The 15,107-nt window shown below is 60.5% G+C and overlaps 8 protein-coding genes across 8 annotated transcripts; 2 read left to right on the top strand and 6 right to left on the bottom strand.

Annotated features, from left to right (window-relative positions):
• Positions 1-1,193: 1,193 nt before the first annotated feature.
• On the bottom strand, positions 1,194-2,362 carry GLC7 (uncharacterized protein; the record flags this gene model as incomplete). Its single annotated transcript, XM_060601045.1, has 5 exons — positions 1,194-1,253; positions 1,299-1,355; positions 1,437-1,666; positions 1,714-2,121; positions 2,173-2,362. 5 exons carry the CDS (start codon positions 2,360-2,362, stop codon positions 1,194-1,196), a joined length of 945 nt encoding a protein of 314 aa, XP_060453051.1.
• A 19-nt stretch (positions 2,363-2,381) lies between these two features.
• On the bottom strand, positions 2,382-5,114 carry CcaverHIS019_0105020 (uncharacterized protein; the record flags this gene model as incomplete). The annotated part of the gene is made up of 8 exons (XM_060601034.1): positions 2,382-2,408; positions 2,818-2,950; positions 3,199-3,215; positions 3,887-4,030; positions 4,067-4,177; positions 4,268-4,471; positions 4,607-4,723; positions 4,845-5,114. The coding sequence occupies 8 exons, from the start codon at positions 5,112-5,114 to the stop codon at positions 2,382-2,384; spliced, it is 1,023 nt and encodes a 340-aa protein (XP_060453050.1).
• Positions 5,115-5,604: 490 nt separating this feature from the next.
• Positions 5,605-7,336, bottom strand: CcaverHIS019_0105010 (uncharacterized protein; the record flags this gene model as incomplete). Its single annotated transcript, XM_060601023.1, has 3 exons — positions 5,605-6,710; positions 6,768-7,070; positions 7,213-7,336. 3 exons carry the CDS (start codon positions 7,334-7,336, stop codon positions 5,605-5,607), a joined length of 1,533 nt encoding a protein of 510 aa, XP_060453049.1.
• An 81-nt stretch (positions 7,337-7,417) lies between these two features.
• On the top strand, positions 7,418-8,654 carry CcaverHIS019_0105000 (uncharacterized protein; the record flags this gene model as incomplete). The annotated part of the gene is made up of 5 exons (XM_060601012.1): positions 7,418-7,460; positions 7,764-7,772; positions 7,830-8,055; positions 8,174-8,342; positions 8,418-8,654. 5 exons carry the CDS (start codon positions 7,418-7,420, stop codon positions 8,652-8,654), a joined length of 684 nt encoding a protein of 227 aa, XP_060453048.1.
• Positions 8,655-8,765: 111 nt separating this feature from the next.
• Positions 8,766-10,310, bottom strand: CcaverHIS019_0104990 (uncharacterized protein; the record flags this gene model as incomplete). The annotated part of the gene is made up of 6 exons (XM_060600999.1): positions 8,766-9,160; positions 9,202-9,340; positions 9,375-9,576; positions 9,618-9,758; positions 9,798-10,020; positions 10,193-10,310. 6 exons carry the CDS (start codon positions 10,308-10,310, stop codon positions 8,766-8,768), a joined length of 1,218 nt encoding a protein of 405 aa, XP_060453047.1.
• Positions 10,311-10,493: 183 nt separating this feature from the next.
• On the top strand, positions 10,494-10,908 carry CcaverHIS019_0104980 (uncharacterized protein; the record flags this gene model as incomplete). Its single annotated transcript, XM_060600988.1, has 3 exons — positions 10,494-10,556; positions 10,596-10,721; positions 10,798-10,908. The coding sequence occupies 3 exons, from the start codon at positions 10,494-10,496 to the stop codon at positions 10,906-10,908; spliced, it is 300 nt and encodes a 99-aa protein (XP_060453046.1).
• Positions 10,909-11,006: 98 nt separating this feature from the next.
• CcaverHIS019_0104970 (uncharacterized protein) lies at positions 11,007-13,445 on the bottom strand (the record flags this gene model as incomplete). The annotated part of the gene is made up of 5 exons (XM_060600977.1): positions 11,007-11,066; positions 11,100-12,389; positions 12,425-13,110; positions 13,152-13,255; positions 13,354-13,445. 5 exons carry the CDS (start codon positions 13,443-13,445, stop codon positions 11,007-11,009), a joined length of 2,232 nt encoding a protein of 743 aa, XP_060453045.1.
• A 224-nt stretch (positions 13,446-13,669) lies between these two features.
• Positions 13,670-15,028, bottom strand: CcaverHIS019_0104960 (uncharacterized protein; the record flags this gene model as incomplete). Its single annotated transcript, XM_060600966.1, has 2 exons — positions 13,670-14,800; positions 14,855-15,028. The coding sequence occupies 2 exons, from the start codon at positions 15,026-15,028 to the stop codon at positions 13,670-13,672; spliced, it is 1,305 nt and encodes a 434-aa protein (XP_060453044.1).
• Between the last annotated feature and the right edge of the window lie 79 nt (positions 15,029-15,107).

Raw genomic sequence — 15,107 nt, 5'->3', positions numbered from 1 at the left:
AGGCACTCATTACAGGATGCAGGAGGGAGGGGGGCGAGGCATTCATTACGGATGCATGAGGGGAGGCGGAGAGGGAGAGGAGAGAGGTAGAGGGAGAGGTAGAGGGGAGAGGAGAGAAGTAGAGGGGAGAGGTAGAGGGAGAGGTAGAGGGGGAAGTAGAGGGGAGGGGAGCAGCAGAGCCAACGAGGCGATAGCGTGGTCTCGATCAGAGGAAGACCTGGTGCAGGTGGCGGGCCGAAAGGCGCGACGCACTCCGTTCCGCCGACGCGACATCGATGCCAGAGCGGCAAATTCAGCGTCGAGAAATGACGGGTCGACGTATTTCTTTCTTGCACCAGAGTAGCTGTCCTGTCAACGTTATCGCTCCTCTTATGGGATAATGTCTGGATTCATGTACGATGTATTAGCAAGTTGAACAGAGAGCCGACAAATTCCACTCAGACTGACTTACACGCTCACTGGCCACAGCGCCTCCCATTCTGGATGATCCGTTGGTCAAGTCCATCCTCGCCCTGATATCTTGTAGCTGCTCCGCTCACATCGGCTCGTGCTGTGCCCCGCACGCGTAGGTTCGAGACCTGACGAGACCTGAGGCCAGGGAGGGATGTGGATGACTCCAGACTACAGACACAAACTCCAGACTACAGGCGACGCCGAGCTCCGTCCACGTCGGGTATGCCCACTCCCACTCCGCTCATGCCGGCGTCTGGTTCACTCGACTGGACTTGCGAGGGAGGGGGACAAGACAATGAGTTCCAAGGCATGAGGCCGAGGTCAGTGCTCTATCCAAGGCATGAGGCCGAGGTCAGAGCGCTATCAGCTGTTAGTCCGCCGAGTCGTCGCTCCTTGCTGTTCTGTTCCTCTCCTCTCGGCCTCCCTGTCAGTCCCTCTCAATCAATAGCTATTCCATTGTCCGCCACCGCTCAGCCTAGCCTCGCGGTCGCGTTGCGCATCACTCGTACACGTCACGTTCTATGCTGCTTGCCATTCTCGGAACGCCGAGAGACGAGGAGAAGGATACGACAGATCGCCGCGTCCCGCTCCGCGCACCCGGATGGTATAGCGCAGAATCGCATCCCCAGCCCCTCCAACGTCGTTGTAATTGTTGTTGCATTGTCGCACGCTCTTGCCTCGCTCGCTTGTTGCTGCTCGCTAGTCGTCGCATGTGGCGGCCATGGGCACGTAACGCCCTCCTAACGCCGTCCGCCGTAGGCCCCGTACTTTGGCCCCTTCTTCTCGGCGGGTTTCAGGATCTGCTGTGAGCGCTGCGCGTGGCGCGTGGGAGGCACAATACTAACCTGGAAAGAGCATAGCAGGGTGTCGTCAACGGACATCATTGCACCGGCGTTGTCGAACTGGGGTTAGCAGACAGTTGTGGATAACGTTGACAGGCTTGCACGCCAGGCGTGCTCGCCCGTCGCCCGCGGACGACTCACTTCGCCACAGTAATTAGGAGCCGAGAACAACGTGACCAGCTGCCGCTTGGCAAAGAACTCGTAGCCATCCTCTACGACCTGGTGTGCACGGCAGATGAGGTCCATGTCGTGCTTCTGGAGGAAACGCGAGACAACGTCCGGCCCAAACGTGAACGACACGCCTCGATCGTTCTCGCTCCAGCCCGTAATGTCCTTGTCGGGGTCGGACCAGAGGAGGTCGCAGAGAAGACCTACGCTGTTAGTAACATGCCACACACATTTACATGACGAAACGTACCAGTGTCGGGGACGTCAGTTGGGCGCATCACTCGCCGGATCTGCTCCATGCTCTGGAGATCGGGGCTGAGGCCACCGTGCATGGTGAAGATCTTCTCGTCAATGATGGCGGCAATCGGCAGGCAGTTGAAGCAGTCGGTAAACGTCTTCCACAGCTTGATGTTGTAGCGACGCTTGCACTCGTCGTAGAAGCCGTAGATACGGTTGATCGATGCGCACTCGTGGTTGCCACGGAGGATGAAGAAGTTCTCGGGGTACTTGATCTTGTACGCAAGGAGGAGGCAGATGGTCTCGAGCGACTGCTTGCCACGGTCGACGTAGTCACCAAGGAAGAGGTAATTGGCTTCTGGGGGGAAGCCGCCATACTCGAACAAGCGGAGCAGGTCGTAATATTGGCCGTGGATGTCGCCTACAAGTCAGCAAAGGTTGGAGGAGATTCTTGGCGCATGTGCCAACTCACCGCAAATCTTGATTGGCGCCTCGAGCTCGAGCAGAATCGGCTGCCCGATAAAGATCTCACGCGCCTTGGTGCACAGGTACTTGATCTCGTACTCCTGCAGCTGAACAGCCTTACCCGGGCGGTTGCCACGGACTTCGAGAAGACGGTCAATGACCGAGTCGAGGTCAATCTCCTGTAAGGGGTCGGCCATGGTGTTTTCGATGTGGGTTTTAGGTGGAAGAGTGGAAAAGCGAGTGCTGGTATGTCAGCGTGGCAATGGGGGAAAAAGGGGGACGGCAAGGGGTGAGTGTTGGAGCATAGTGAAAACGGCAAGAATGGCGGCTCAACAGGGGGGCGGCGGCGGTGTTGATGTTATGGACGGCGGCGCGTGCGCTGGCGTGTGCGTCGTACAATAGCCTGACACGACACGCAACAGGCTCACCCCAACCCATCCCATCCACCGGTTGCCAAATATTGCCGCCCGTCAGGTTTCGCCGCCCACTCTCCCTCGCGGCCCACTGGCCTGCGGGTAGATCACGTCTTCACTCCCGGTACGCCTGCGCAGTGCAGCTGACCTAGTCGAAGCGGTGCACGGGTGGCGCGGACTGGGCGCCCGTCATCCATGCGGATGCGGATGCGGATGTGGGAGGATAGCGCAAGACTAACGATTAAGACGCGTGAACTGTCCACGGGCTCGGTCTCGGGCTTCGGCGCTGCTGTGCGGCGAAGGAGTCGGCGATCGACGGCGACGTGGGTTCGCGCGCGCGAGATGCGAGGCGAGGCGCTAAGCGGTGGGAAACTGCTGGGTCAAGCCAGGATGAAAGAATGAGTGAGCGGAGGATGTGGTCCGAGGGTTGTGCGTGGAGGATCAAGGTGGTGGAGGGGTGTGGATGGCGAGTGGTGAATGGTGGTACGATGAGAAAAGGTTGATGAGAGAGATGGGTGTGTCAGCGATGAGAGTGAGAGTTGAATATTGTGTGACACCGCCCCGTCTCTGCCCAGCTCGGAAAGGGCAGAAGGTAGTGGTGCCAGCTGACGCTAACGCACCTGGCGTAGTCGTGGGCCTGGAATGGGATGGGAGCAGATTTTGTTGCGCCGCGAGGTTGGAAGATGGGGATGGGGGAAGTGGTGGGTGACTCGAGGGTTGAGAGTGCCCAAGTCGTGGACGGGGAGGGTGGGGGGGGGGGATGGGGACAAGGTGTGTTTAGGGAGGAGGATGTGAGATGAAGGAGTACAGTTGAGTAGTCCAAGTGTTGGTGTTGGTGGTGTGTGGTTGAATCCTCCAGTTCAAAGGTGGGATGATAGAGTATAGTCTTGATTGGATTGGGATTGGGTGTTGAGTTAGGCTGCGTGGCTGAGTGGCTGCGTGGCTCAAGTGGCCTAACTAACTGGGGCTGTTTGAGAGACTGAGAGAGCCTAGCACCACGAGAGCTCGAGGTGAGCGGCGGGTTGGGGGTGGGGGCGGGATTAGCTGGAAGGAAAGGCCTAGGAGCAGGAGCAGGGCGGTTAACTGTTGTTTCCCTGGGTCAAATGAGTCAAATCAGTCCAAATGGCCCAAAACGTTGCAATTCAACCCGAAAGGCCCTTACCTTCTCCACCTTATCGCCAAAACTCCGAATGTGGCACCGGCTTCCCCAGAGAGCCAAATACAAGTCTCTGTCGACATCACATCACGCGTGCATTGATCCAGTGTATAACTAACAAGAGAACCTATGTAGTACATCATCTACGCAACCGGGTCGCCGTCCTTGCTGTTGTGCTCGACCGTGTTTGTCGTCGTCATCACCGGGTGCGCGTCGGCGGACGGAGCAGCCTGAGCGGCCGTAACACCAGCAGCAGCGTCTGCGGCTGCCGCGCCAACACCTGCACCCGAGGCAAGCTGTCTGTAAGCAGTGTTCCAATTGTCGCAATTCACCTCGCCCTCCGGCTTCTGGACCGCGGCAGGGTCCCTGGCCTGGCCGGTGATGGGGTTCTCAGACGTCGCGGCCTTGGGGCTCATGCTTTCGCCGATCGTGTTGAAGGCAGTCTAGGGTTAGCCCACCGCCATGCGCAAAGGGAAGGGTAGCCGGTCCGGCCTGTGGCATTGGAATGCCGCGTATTGAGCCCACCAACTCACCTTCACCGACCCCAGCGTGTAGTCGAACATGCCCAGCGCCTTATGCCCAAGGCTCTGGGGAGGAGCAGCAGGGTATGACCCGGGCTCAGCAGCGCCAGCGGACCCATCAGCGACAGTTTTACCGCCAACGCCATACATGTCGCCCTCGCGCTGCGTCTGGTGGCGCTGGGGGTGGTCCTTGTGTTGGTCGTATTGGCCCTTGCCCTGGAGTGAGTATACGGGGGTTTAGGGGCTCAGCGTGCTGCTGCGAGACGGCAGTGGCTGGTAATTGAATGCGTCTGATGTCGGGAGGGGTTGGACGCATTCATGACGCAGAGCCAACTGCTCAACCCAACTCACCTCTAGGTAGTCCTTCAACTCTTGGCCCTTAGCCATCGCGGCGTCGGCGTAAGGCTTAGCGCCAGCCTGCGCCTTCTCAAGGTACGGTCTGGCCGTCTTGTCGACCTGCTCGAGGTACTGGGGGTCAGACATGGTGGTGGGGGTAGGGGAGAGGCGTGGAAGAGCAAGAGATAAGGAAGGAAGATAGGTAGAGTCGACATTCGCAGATGACGCCTAGCGCCCGTCACGGTGAACTCACGTCTTTAGCCTGCTGCAGGATCCCACCAGTTCCGGCGGCGCCAGAGGCAGCGTCAGCGTGAGCAGGCGCAGGTGGGGCGGTGGCACTGGTCGGGGCGGGGGCGGCGGCAGGGGCGGGGTCGGCGGCAGGGGCAACGGGGGCAACGGGAGCGGCGGGCGCCGGTGCGACGGGAGCAGGAGCAGGAGCAGGAGCAGGAGCAGGAGCAGGAGCAGAAACAGAAGCTGCAGCGGCAGGGGCGGAGGCCGCTGGAGCGTCAGTAGGTATCGACATTAGTGATAAGTGATGTGTGATGTGTGGATGGAGAGATGGAGAGATGAGGTGATGAAGCGAGGTGCGGTGGCAACTACGCGGGAAGCACTACTCATGTCGGGCGTGTCACGGCTGGTTCGGGTTACAGGCACATGTCGTCATTCCCGATTGGCCTCCAGCTCACCTCTTATATCATCCAGCCATCACATCCCAGTCCAGCTGGAACAACGTGCATGCCCCGCGAATCTCGGAGCATACATATCTTGTCTCTCCCACCTCTAATCCAAGTGTACCATGCACAAGCTGCTCTCTGAATTCTTCTCACAGTGTTGATGAGCCATACCGATCCGTCAATGGCTCCCTGATTTGAGTTTCGTGTGTGGCGTCCCGGCCCAAATGGCGATCTGGCGATCGGTAGCTCAGGTTCTATTACTCGCTCAGACATTCATATAGTAGATGTTAGATTGAAAATGGTTTAATGTTTGGATGGTTTGATGTTACTTGTACAACACTACGCGTCGACGACCCAACTGCCCTCGAGCCCCGAGCTGTCTGCCGAGCTCTGGGTCGTCCCCGCCGTGTGTATCGAGCTCACCAGGTCCTCTGCCTCGTGGTCTGAGCTAGAAGCCGACCGCGATCCGGTCGACCGCGTGCCGCTCTTCGGAGGGGGAGGAGGCGCCGGGCCCGTCTCGGATGGCATGGGCGGCATGATGGCCAGTACGCGTGGGAGTGTGCTTGGCGGGAGAGCGGCCAGGCGCTGGGCGAGCCAGGAGCGCTGGCCGGCGTAAAATGTGCTCCCGCATCGGGTTTTGAGGACGCGGAGGAGGCAGGTTTCGAACGCCGAGTAGTCGCGCGAGGGGGCCAAGCCGAGCGCGCCCGCCACACTCTGGTAGATGCTGCAGAGGGTGGAGGTGATGAGGTCGCGGAAGATCGAGAACGCCGCAGTGGGAGATGCAGCACTGTCACGCAGGCGTTGGCGAGCGAGTTCGCGCCGGCTGAGAGTACGTCCCTCGGTAATGATGGCGGGTAGGGACGGGAGGGTGATGTTTCCCAAGAAAAGGCTCACTACGCGCGAAGTTGTTGCGGCGGCGAGGTTGGCACCAAGGAGGCGGTGAGTTGAGCTCAGGACCTGCGATGCGAAGCTGTCGGGTGTGACGAGGCTCGCAGCAGAAGGGTAGAGCGTCAAGAGCATCGGGACCTTACCTGCGCTGGGTTGAACGAGAGTCGGTAGGGCCGGGAGGGCACCGGGCTGCGACGGCGGCGCTGGGTTGAGCGGGTACAGGGAGATGAAGGCGTGGATGTGCGGGATCTGGCTCGGGACGGGGTTGTACGGATCAAACGCCGCGACGCCGCCCGAGTTAGTCACAGTCGGGGCGGGGAAGCGCAGCGTGAGCGTCGCGAGGAGCGAGCGATGGAAGGCCGGGAAAGTGGTCGCGTCGTCAGTGTCGTAGATGAGAACGCGGAGTGCTCCCTTCTCGGCCAGGCCGGACAGGCGGCGCTCGAGCGCCTCCGCCTCCTTGACGTGCGGGACGGCGACGATGACGACGTAGCCGTTCTTGAGGAGCGAGGCGGTGAGGGGGACGAGGAGGGGTGGGGTCGGCGATGGTGCGAGGATGACTACGGTCAGCGGCAGTCGCAGCGAGTGGGAGGAGATAGGGGAGCAGAGGTACCTACCAATGGCTTCCTGCAGCATACCACCGTCAACGATACCGCGCACGCCAAACTGCCTGCGGAGGCGCCACTCGCGCCCATACGCGCCAAAGACGCCTACGCCCGTGACCATCCCGATGGCGCCTACACTCGCAGTGAGTGCGAGACCAACCCCAGCCGCTACGAGGTAGGGGTGCTTCCGCGCAATGTTGCCTGCGCAAGAGTAGACGGCTGGGGGCGGGGGCGGGGGTGGAGGTGGTGCCGGCTTCGCGAACGGCGGGAACGGGATTGAGATGGACGGCGGTCCGTGCATCGCGAGCGAGTCCACTGGGGGTTAGCACGGGGGAGGGGGAAGGGGGAGAATGGGGGGTGGAGGAAGGATAAAACGGCAGAGGAGGGTGGGGAGGGCGGCAAGTCGTGGGATGAGGAGCAACGACGGCCCTCATTAAGCATGCTAGATTGGACTCACTCAGTTCGTTGGTCATCCGTTCAGCCGTCTCGAGCATCTTGCCCGGAAGCTCGGAGAGGTTCTGTGGTACTTGAGCCTCGATCCACTCCTCGAGCTGGTCGAGGAGGACGGAGAGGTCTACCATGATTGGAAGTGGGTCAAGTGGGAGTGTTAGGCCAGTTCAGCTGTTGAAGCGAGTTAAAGAAGTGACCCGAGTGGGCGGCCTATGCGTTACGTCGCCTCGATGCCGATGCCGGTGTCGATGAGGCGTAAGCTATCTCAAGGTCTCGAGGAGAGATGGTGCCGTCGTTCGGCATCAAGTGTCAGTGGCACAGACAACACAACGCCGCGTGACCTTTCGGCATGATTTGCCACCCGCCCGATCCTCTATTTGATCCTCCCTCTAGTCCTAGTCCCTCACCGCAACGTGGGTGTGCATGACGTCAGCGCATGATGACGACCATGTCTTTTGCACCATCATCGCTAAATACTATCAGGCATCGAAGCAACAAGACAGTGGGATGCGGGATCAAGCTGCGGATAGACCCAGTGAGGCACCACCACTAAACTAGAGTACTTGGGTTAGTGAGAGTGGGCAAAGTCTCTTCCTCAATCACTCTCTCTCTCTCTCACCTCAGCACTAATGTCGACCCGCGGATCCACGACGTCCCCTGGCCCACCTCGGATGGCCGGGCCACCCTCCAGCCCGCTCAGCACGCGCATCGAGAACGATGTGGCCGAGGCCGAGGCCGAGATGGACAAAGGTAACCCCGATTCGCTCAGTGTCAATCCGAGCCGCCGCGCACAGGTCCGCGACAAGCCCCATGTCAAGCCGCCTTTTCTGGATGTGCCTATGGGACGGTTGTGAGTTGCGCCGAGGTGGGCGATGGCCGAGGGAGAATGCCGTTCTAGGCCATATCCGACCACTCAGCCTGAGTCTCATCCTCGCCTGTCCACCGCGCCTGTCCACCGCTCACACCAGCCTCACATACCTCACACTCGGGCTGATCGCGCTCGCGGCGTTCTACCTTTGGCGCTTTCATGTGTGGGCCGAAAACGTCGGAGGATACTGGAACCTCATGACGGGTCAGCGTGATGACCTGGCCGACGTCGTGCAGAAGGACGCTGCCAAGGCGGTCCAAGAGGATGTTGTGAGTGACTCGGCTTGCGGGGAAAACAATCCTCTACTCGTTCCTTTGCGGTAGTGGCGCTCACGCTCACCCCAGGCCTCCGCATCGGCTGTGAATGCTTCGGGCGCCTGCCCACCCTGCGAAGTCTCCAATCCTACAGTCGAATCCCTCGTCCTCCAGCTCGCTGACAAGCTCGGCATCAAGCCCGTCGAACTCAATGCCGCCATCAGGCCTCTCATCGACCCGTCCGCGCCGCAAGTCATCGCTGAGCCCACCGCCGACCCTAACGAACCGGGTCTCCTGGGCGTCCTGGGTGAGGCACTCCTCGACTAAGAGACAGAACGTAGAAATGCGCGACCAACATACAACAACATGAGACTACTGCACACGAGAATGTTAAGAGACTTGTTTTGCTACTCATTTATCAAACCAAGTTGGCGGAGCTCACCGATACGAGACATCGATGAGGTCACCGCTTTCCACGTCCATGTCCCCGACTGTTGAGTTGCCTTCAAAGTGTTCGCCATCGAACTCCAGTCTAAAGCGATGGGCCTCAGACGCGTCGACCCCCTGTTTGTTACAATAAAACTTCAGGATTGTAGAGACCAGCGTAGTCGGCGCCGCCGAGAAGTGCAGCTCTCCTTTAGGGCCGCGGAGGTGCAGCTTGACTTTCTGGACGGCTGGCGGTAACGGGGCGCGCAGCGGTGAAGGTGAGCGCCGCGACGGCTCGCCCTCGTCCAGGTCTTTATCAGTCCGACGTGGGTTGTCGCCAAACAGTGCGAGGCGGGCCTTACGCTCCGCCTGCTGGACCTTCTCGTAGACGGGCAGTTCATAGCCCTCTGTCCGTCAGCGAGTATTGTCTTGCACATACTGAGCTCGCCTGTGAACTTAATGCCGAGCTGCTTGGGCGTCTTCTCCGACAAGAAGATTCGTTGACCCTCGTACACGAGGATGAGTTGGTCTACGGGGACCTGGACGCGTGTAGCGAGTGCGTGTAAAAGGTCCGACAGAGGGTCCGTCTAGTGTCAGTTGATTTACAATCGCCAAGCTCACTTCGAACACATGAAAGATGCGCCTCTTCTCGTAAGCAGCCACAGCCTGTTCGCGACCAGGCTGGCGCTTGTCCGGGTCCACCACCATCTGTACCGTGATCTGGACTTGTGGACCGCTACGGTCGCGAACCGGGGACGGCGAGCCGACCTCAACCACATCGTCCACGTCGTTAATGACAACCCCAGCTTCTTCGAGAAGACGCCTGACGTTAGCTCTTCGGTCCTTACATAGTAAACGTACAACGACTGCCGCTCGATGTCCGCTAACTCTTCCTCGGCCAGGACTGGCGGTGGGGTAAGCTCGACCCGCCGGCGTTTCGCCTTGTCCGTTGCTCGCCCCTTGCCCTTGTCCGCCTTGGGTGTGTCCCCATCAGAAACGAGCGTTCTGGCGTCAGCTCCGCCCTGCCAGAGAGTGCCAACGTACATGGATGCCGACCTCTCGCGCTCGACCGCCCTTGATCGACCGCGCTCCTGACTGGGACGGGAGCGCGTCCACTCTGGGAGGGACGGTGGCTTCGCGCGAGCCTTGGCCTTCCGCCGCCGCTGCCGCTCCGCGTTGCTGCCTTCCTCGGGGTCAGATATGTCGCACGAGGCGGCGGAGAGTTGCGATGTCGTGGGTTCAGGTCGCTTACGCGGGCGCTTCTTGGCTGTGTGTTAGCGTAGTATGTGAGGGAAAGGGAGGGAGGGTACAATGAGGTGAGGGTAGGTGACGAGGGTCGCTTGGTTGGAGACTAAGGAGGGTGATGGATGAGCAGAACGAGCGCGTCATCATTGAAGCACCACGCAGGAGCGAGCTGTTCAAGCTAGGAGAGCACTCACACACCCGCTTTACATGCTTATGTGTAAAGAACTCGACGTCGGAATCGCGGTCGGACTCGCCCGACGAAATAACCTCAACGTCTGGGGTGAGGCGCTTCGCTCTCATCGATTCTTCCATGTTCGACATGGACGTGTATGTGTTATTGAGTGGGAATGGTGAATAATCAAATGAGGAAGTGGGATGTTGAGCAAGTGGGATGTTGAGCAAGTGGGTGATGCCAGGATTGTTCGGTTTGTTGATCTCGGATGCCTCCACTTTCCATCTTCACCTTCCTCCACCTCTCTCACCACCTCAATCACTATGCCGCCCCGACTTCCCCGCCTTACGCTCTTTACAGGCGGCAAAGAGTGTGGTCTCTGCGAGGTACGTCCTTTCATTATGGAACTGATGCAGGTCGCCAAGGCCAACCTCGTCGCCATACGGCATACCCATCCTTTCGAGATCAAGCTGTGGAATATCCGCGAGCCGCCGACCGATGCCAAGGAGGAGGAAGTGCATAAATGGCGCAGGGCGTACCAGTACGAGATTGTGAGTGCAGAGGTGCAAGGTCGGGTTGCCTGGATTGAGTACAAGCTTGCTACTCCAGACTGTCAGCTGACTCCAGCCGGTTCTCCATGTCGACGGGCAACGGGCGCTCAAGAATAACATCACGCAGGAGGATCTGCGGCGAGTGCTCGATGAATGGCGGGCGAAGAACGCTGAGGGGAAGGATTAGGCTTTCTCTCCTCATCCATCTCCACAGCAATAGCATAACCTCGAGGGCATGACGGATGCCATCAGCCTCACACCATCCCACATATAGAACATGCATCACTACCCAATCTTGTGGATCGTCTCCGTACCCGTCGACCCCTCCAGGTTCTCGAGGTATTCCTGCTGTTAGCTTACCCTTGAGAGAGGACGTACTCTGAGCCACATCTCCCGCTCATCTCCAACGTGGTCAAACTGGCGGTACCTCTGGTCGCGCCGGAGAATAGCCTTGATTTCGGCCAGGTCGACCTGCTTCGCGAGTGCAGTGACGTCCATGCCCTCCTCGACTTCATCCTCGTCCTGCTTGACCTTGGTCGCCGCGTCGTCGAGGACCTTGTTCCGCATCCGGCCCCAGAACTCGACAAAGTTGTTCTCGCGCAGGAGGTCGTAGAACTCGGCGCGGGCGACTGTCTCACGCGCACGGCGCCATGCGTTGAACCGTTCCTCGAGCGCCGCAGCACCAAGACCGAGGCGCTGGACAAGCGCGTCGTCGGCGATCTTCTCGTAGATGTCGCCAAAGGTCGTCTCCAGCTTGGCATGCCGCGCGAACAGAGACGAGAGCTCATCGGCCTTGGTCTCGCGGATGCGCTCGACGTGTCCCTCGAGCAGTCGACGCCGGTCACCGTCACGCAGGGCAGGGTGCGCGAATCGCCGGTCCTGCCGCAGGATAGGCAAGATGTCTTCCCAAGTAGTGTCGGAACGCACCACGTCGACGAGGAGGCTGCCGAAGAGGCGCTCACCCTCCTCCCTCCCCGCAGACCGACGCGCCTTGCTGGCCTCCTCCCCGATCACAGCCTGGTGCGCCCTTACAGCGTTCTGGCGCTGCGCCAGACTCGCCTCCTGCCGCTCCTTCTTCTCTCGTGCGCGCCGCGTGGCAGGGTCCTCAGCGTTGCCTTCCGCAGCGAGCTTCTTGAGGTGCGTGGCGAACAGCTCGGCACGCAAGCTCGAGCTTCCCACCGCGTCGTAGCGGGAATCATGAGAGATGCCCCTCTTGACCTGGCTCCACTCCGCCTCTGGCGCGATGTGGGTCTCCGAGAGGAGCTCGAGGAAGTCCTTCTCGGCGCGCTCGGCGTCGGCACGCTTCCGCTCGCCCAGCTCGCGGAGATGCACCTTAAACGCCTTCTCGCGCTCACGATCGTCGCGCCCAAACGCCCAGAACCGGCGGTCCTTCTTGAACTTGCGCCGGAAGTCGTCGAAGCGCGTCCGCGTCGAGGTCACCTCCTCGCGCATAAGCGCACGGTAGTCCCTCTCCGGGTCGGCCTTAGCCTTGGCCGGTTCGGCTTTGCTCGTCCGCTTCGCCCGACCTGCCGTGCGGCAGTACTCCTCATACACGTCGCGACGCTCCTTCATGCTCGGGAGGAGGACGTAGCGCGGGTCGTTGATGAAGAGCGGAAGCGCCTGTTCCCAAGGTGCGAACGGTGATATCTCCTTCTCGATGAGCAGCGCCTGTTGTCAGCTCGAACAATCACAGACCAGCTCACCTTGAACAGTGCCCGCCCCTCTTCCGCAGAAACCTGCACCTTCTCGGGGACGGCGAACACCTTCTTCGCGGCCTCCTCTCCCGCCTTCTCCGCATCGCCTTCCTCCTTCGCCGCATCAGCGGCTTTCCGACGGTCGACAGCATCGAACTCGGCCGCTACGGCACGCTTCCACTCCACCTCGTCCTCGACCTCCGGCGCTCCATCGTCCTCGACGAAACCGCCGCTCTCCTCTGCAGCCTTGGACTTCTTGGCTCCGGGAGCCCCCTCAGCGGCCGCGTCGGCTTTGCGCTTCTTCTCCTCGGCCTTGCGCTTGCGCTCCTCTGCGACCTCGGCGCGCACCCGCTCCTGCTCACGCAGGCGCTCGATGCGCGCCTCCTCCGCCTTCTGCTTGCGCTCCTGAGCCTCGGAGGCATCGAAAGCCGCAACTGCCTCAGCGATCTCGTCGGGGATCGTCCACTCGGACCGCTTGGTCTCTTTCTCAAAGTAGAAGACGTTGCCCTCGTTGGTCGTGACGCGCGTCCACCCCGTTCCCGGAATGGGGACGCGGTCCTTGGGCTTCTCCTTCTTCTTCTTTTTCTCTTTCGGTGCTGCCGCGGGTGCCGGCGCGGCCGTAGCAAAGGTAGGACGCGTGTACGTCGACGCCTTGGTGGCCGTGTTGTAGTAGTACGGCGTCACGCCGTCGGGGGCTGGGGTCAGCTTGAGGCTAGTGAATGGGTAGCAGACGTACCGCGGTGTTCGCTCCAATTGGGAGGGAGTGGAGGGGGAAAGTTGGGCAGTGGCATCCCTGCCATACCGGGAGGGAAGGAGCCCGGAGCCGCAAAGCCTGGTCCACTGGCATCAATGGAAACTCGAAGGGAGGAGGAGAAGTTGAAGGGCGGATGAGAGCACGAGTCGCGCAGCGCGCGCACCTCTCACACGCCAGTACTCACCCAGCAGGGGGACCTGGTGGAACTCGAGCCGCAGGACCGCCTGGAGGGGGTCCGGGAGGGCCGCCGAATGAGCCAGGAGGGCCGGACGACATGAATGATGTTTGTGGTGGATGGATAGGTGGAGGAGAAATCGTTGGGTGGCGGTTGGCTGTTGTTAAGGGACTGCACGAACAGCATTTTCGGCGACCGTGACGGCTGAGACCAGACCAGACCCGACTCTTGATCTTCTTCAATCGTCCCAGGCTGGAATGCATGCATCTGGCACTGGCAACTAGCAGAAAAACGATGTTTCCATAACTCTATACATATCTATGCGCTACTTCCTCCGCTTCCGTGGTGGCTGCTCCTCATCGCTTTCCTCCTCGTCCTCCTCGTCGCTGTCGTCGCTGTCGTCGCCCTCACCAACCTCCCCCATACCCTCCCACATCTCCTCCTCCTCGTCCTCCCCGACCTCGGCGTCCTCATCGCTCTCTTCTTCCTCGCCATTCTCCTTCTTCTCCACCACATCCTTCCCGCTCCCAAACCCATTAAACACGAACGTCCCGACACCAACACCGCCAACACTGGCCATGACGCTCGCCTTCTTCCCTGAACCCCAGTTTCCTTTAGGCGCCTCACTAGGTGCCGGAGTGACGCCGCATACCCGCAGCGTCGCGTCGGAACTCACGGTCGCGAGCCCTGCGACCTGCTCACGCCCGATGGTCGGTCCCATCCATCCAGCCCCGGTTGGGAGGGGGAGGAGGGCATGCGGTGTTGCTGCCAGCCCCGGTACTGAGTAGAGTAGCTTGCCCGTACGCAGGTCGAGCGCGCCGAGGAGGTTGCTGTGGTCCGCGAACCACACCGTGTTGTCCTCGAGTCGGCTTGGTGCGAGGGCCGCAACGCTGCCCTCGCGGGCCACCTTCCAGTCCGACGCGGGTTTGCGCTGGCGCGTGTCGTACCGCCGCACAGTTCCCCCCTTGGTACCGGTGACGATGCCGGTAGTAGAGCCTGGGAGGTAGGACGAGCAGAGGTGGTGCACTGGGACGCGGAGCTGGAGGTTGTTGTGGGGCACGTTCTTCGCGCGCCACACCTCTCCTTCGTAGAGGTCCTTGGGCGACGCCTTCGTCGACGATGAGGCAAATGTGCGCTCAGGATCAAAGACACCGATTTCCAGCTCCTTTCCACCGACGGCGAAGGCGCCGCCAGCGTCAGGCGTGGAGAGGGTGAGGACTGGCGCTCCGAGCTTGCGCGTGCCTGCCGCCTCGGCACTGTTGTTATAAAGCGTAAGGCGTCCGGTAGAGAGAGACGATACTGCGCTCGAGTCGGAGAGGGACGCGAGGCCCGTCCAGATCGACGTGCCGCGGGACGGCACAGCATGCGTCGACTGCGAGGTCACGATTGGGACGCTCGCCTCGTCGGTGGGGAGGGAGAGGGAGCTCATCCGGAACCCATCGTCGGCAACGAGGAGCTGCTGTCAGCTTGTTCGCCGGCCGACAGGAGCTAGCTATTCAGTACTACTTACCTCGTCGCCCATGCGAAGCATGCGCTTCACCACGCCAACGGCCGCGTGCTCGCCATGCTTGATTGGCAAAGGGCGGACAATGGGGTTGCGCTCGCCTTCGGGAACGCTGAGCTGTAGGAGTGTGTTGGCATGCAGCGCCGGTGCCCAGAAGTCTGCTGTACGATATGTCGCCATGCTTGCTGGATGAGAGATGTAGAGTAGCCAAGCAAAGAGTTGTTGTGAGTGTTTCGAAATTTGTGCTGGTTGCGGGGCC

Source organism: Cutaneotrichosporon cavernicola (assembly GCF_030864355.1).
Source record: "Cutaneotrichosporon cavernicola HIS019 DNA, chromosome: 1".
Taxonomy (NCBI): Eukaryota; Fungi; Basidiomycota; class Tremellomycetes; order Trichosporonales; family Trichosporonaceae; genus Cutaneotrichosporon; species Cutaneotrichosporon cavernicola.
This window is presented reverse-complemented; position numbering and strand designations above follow the sequence as displayed.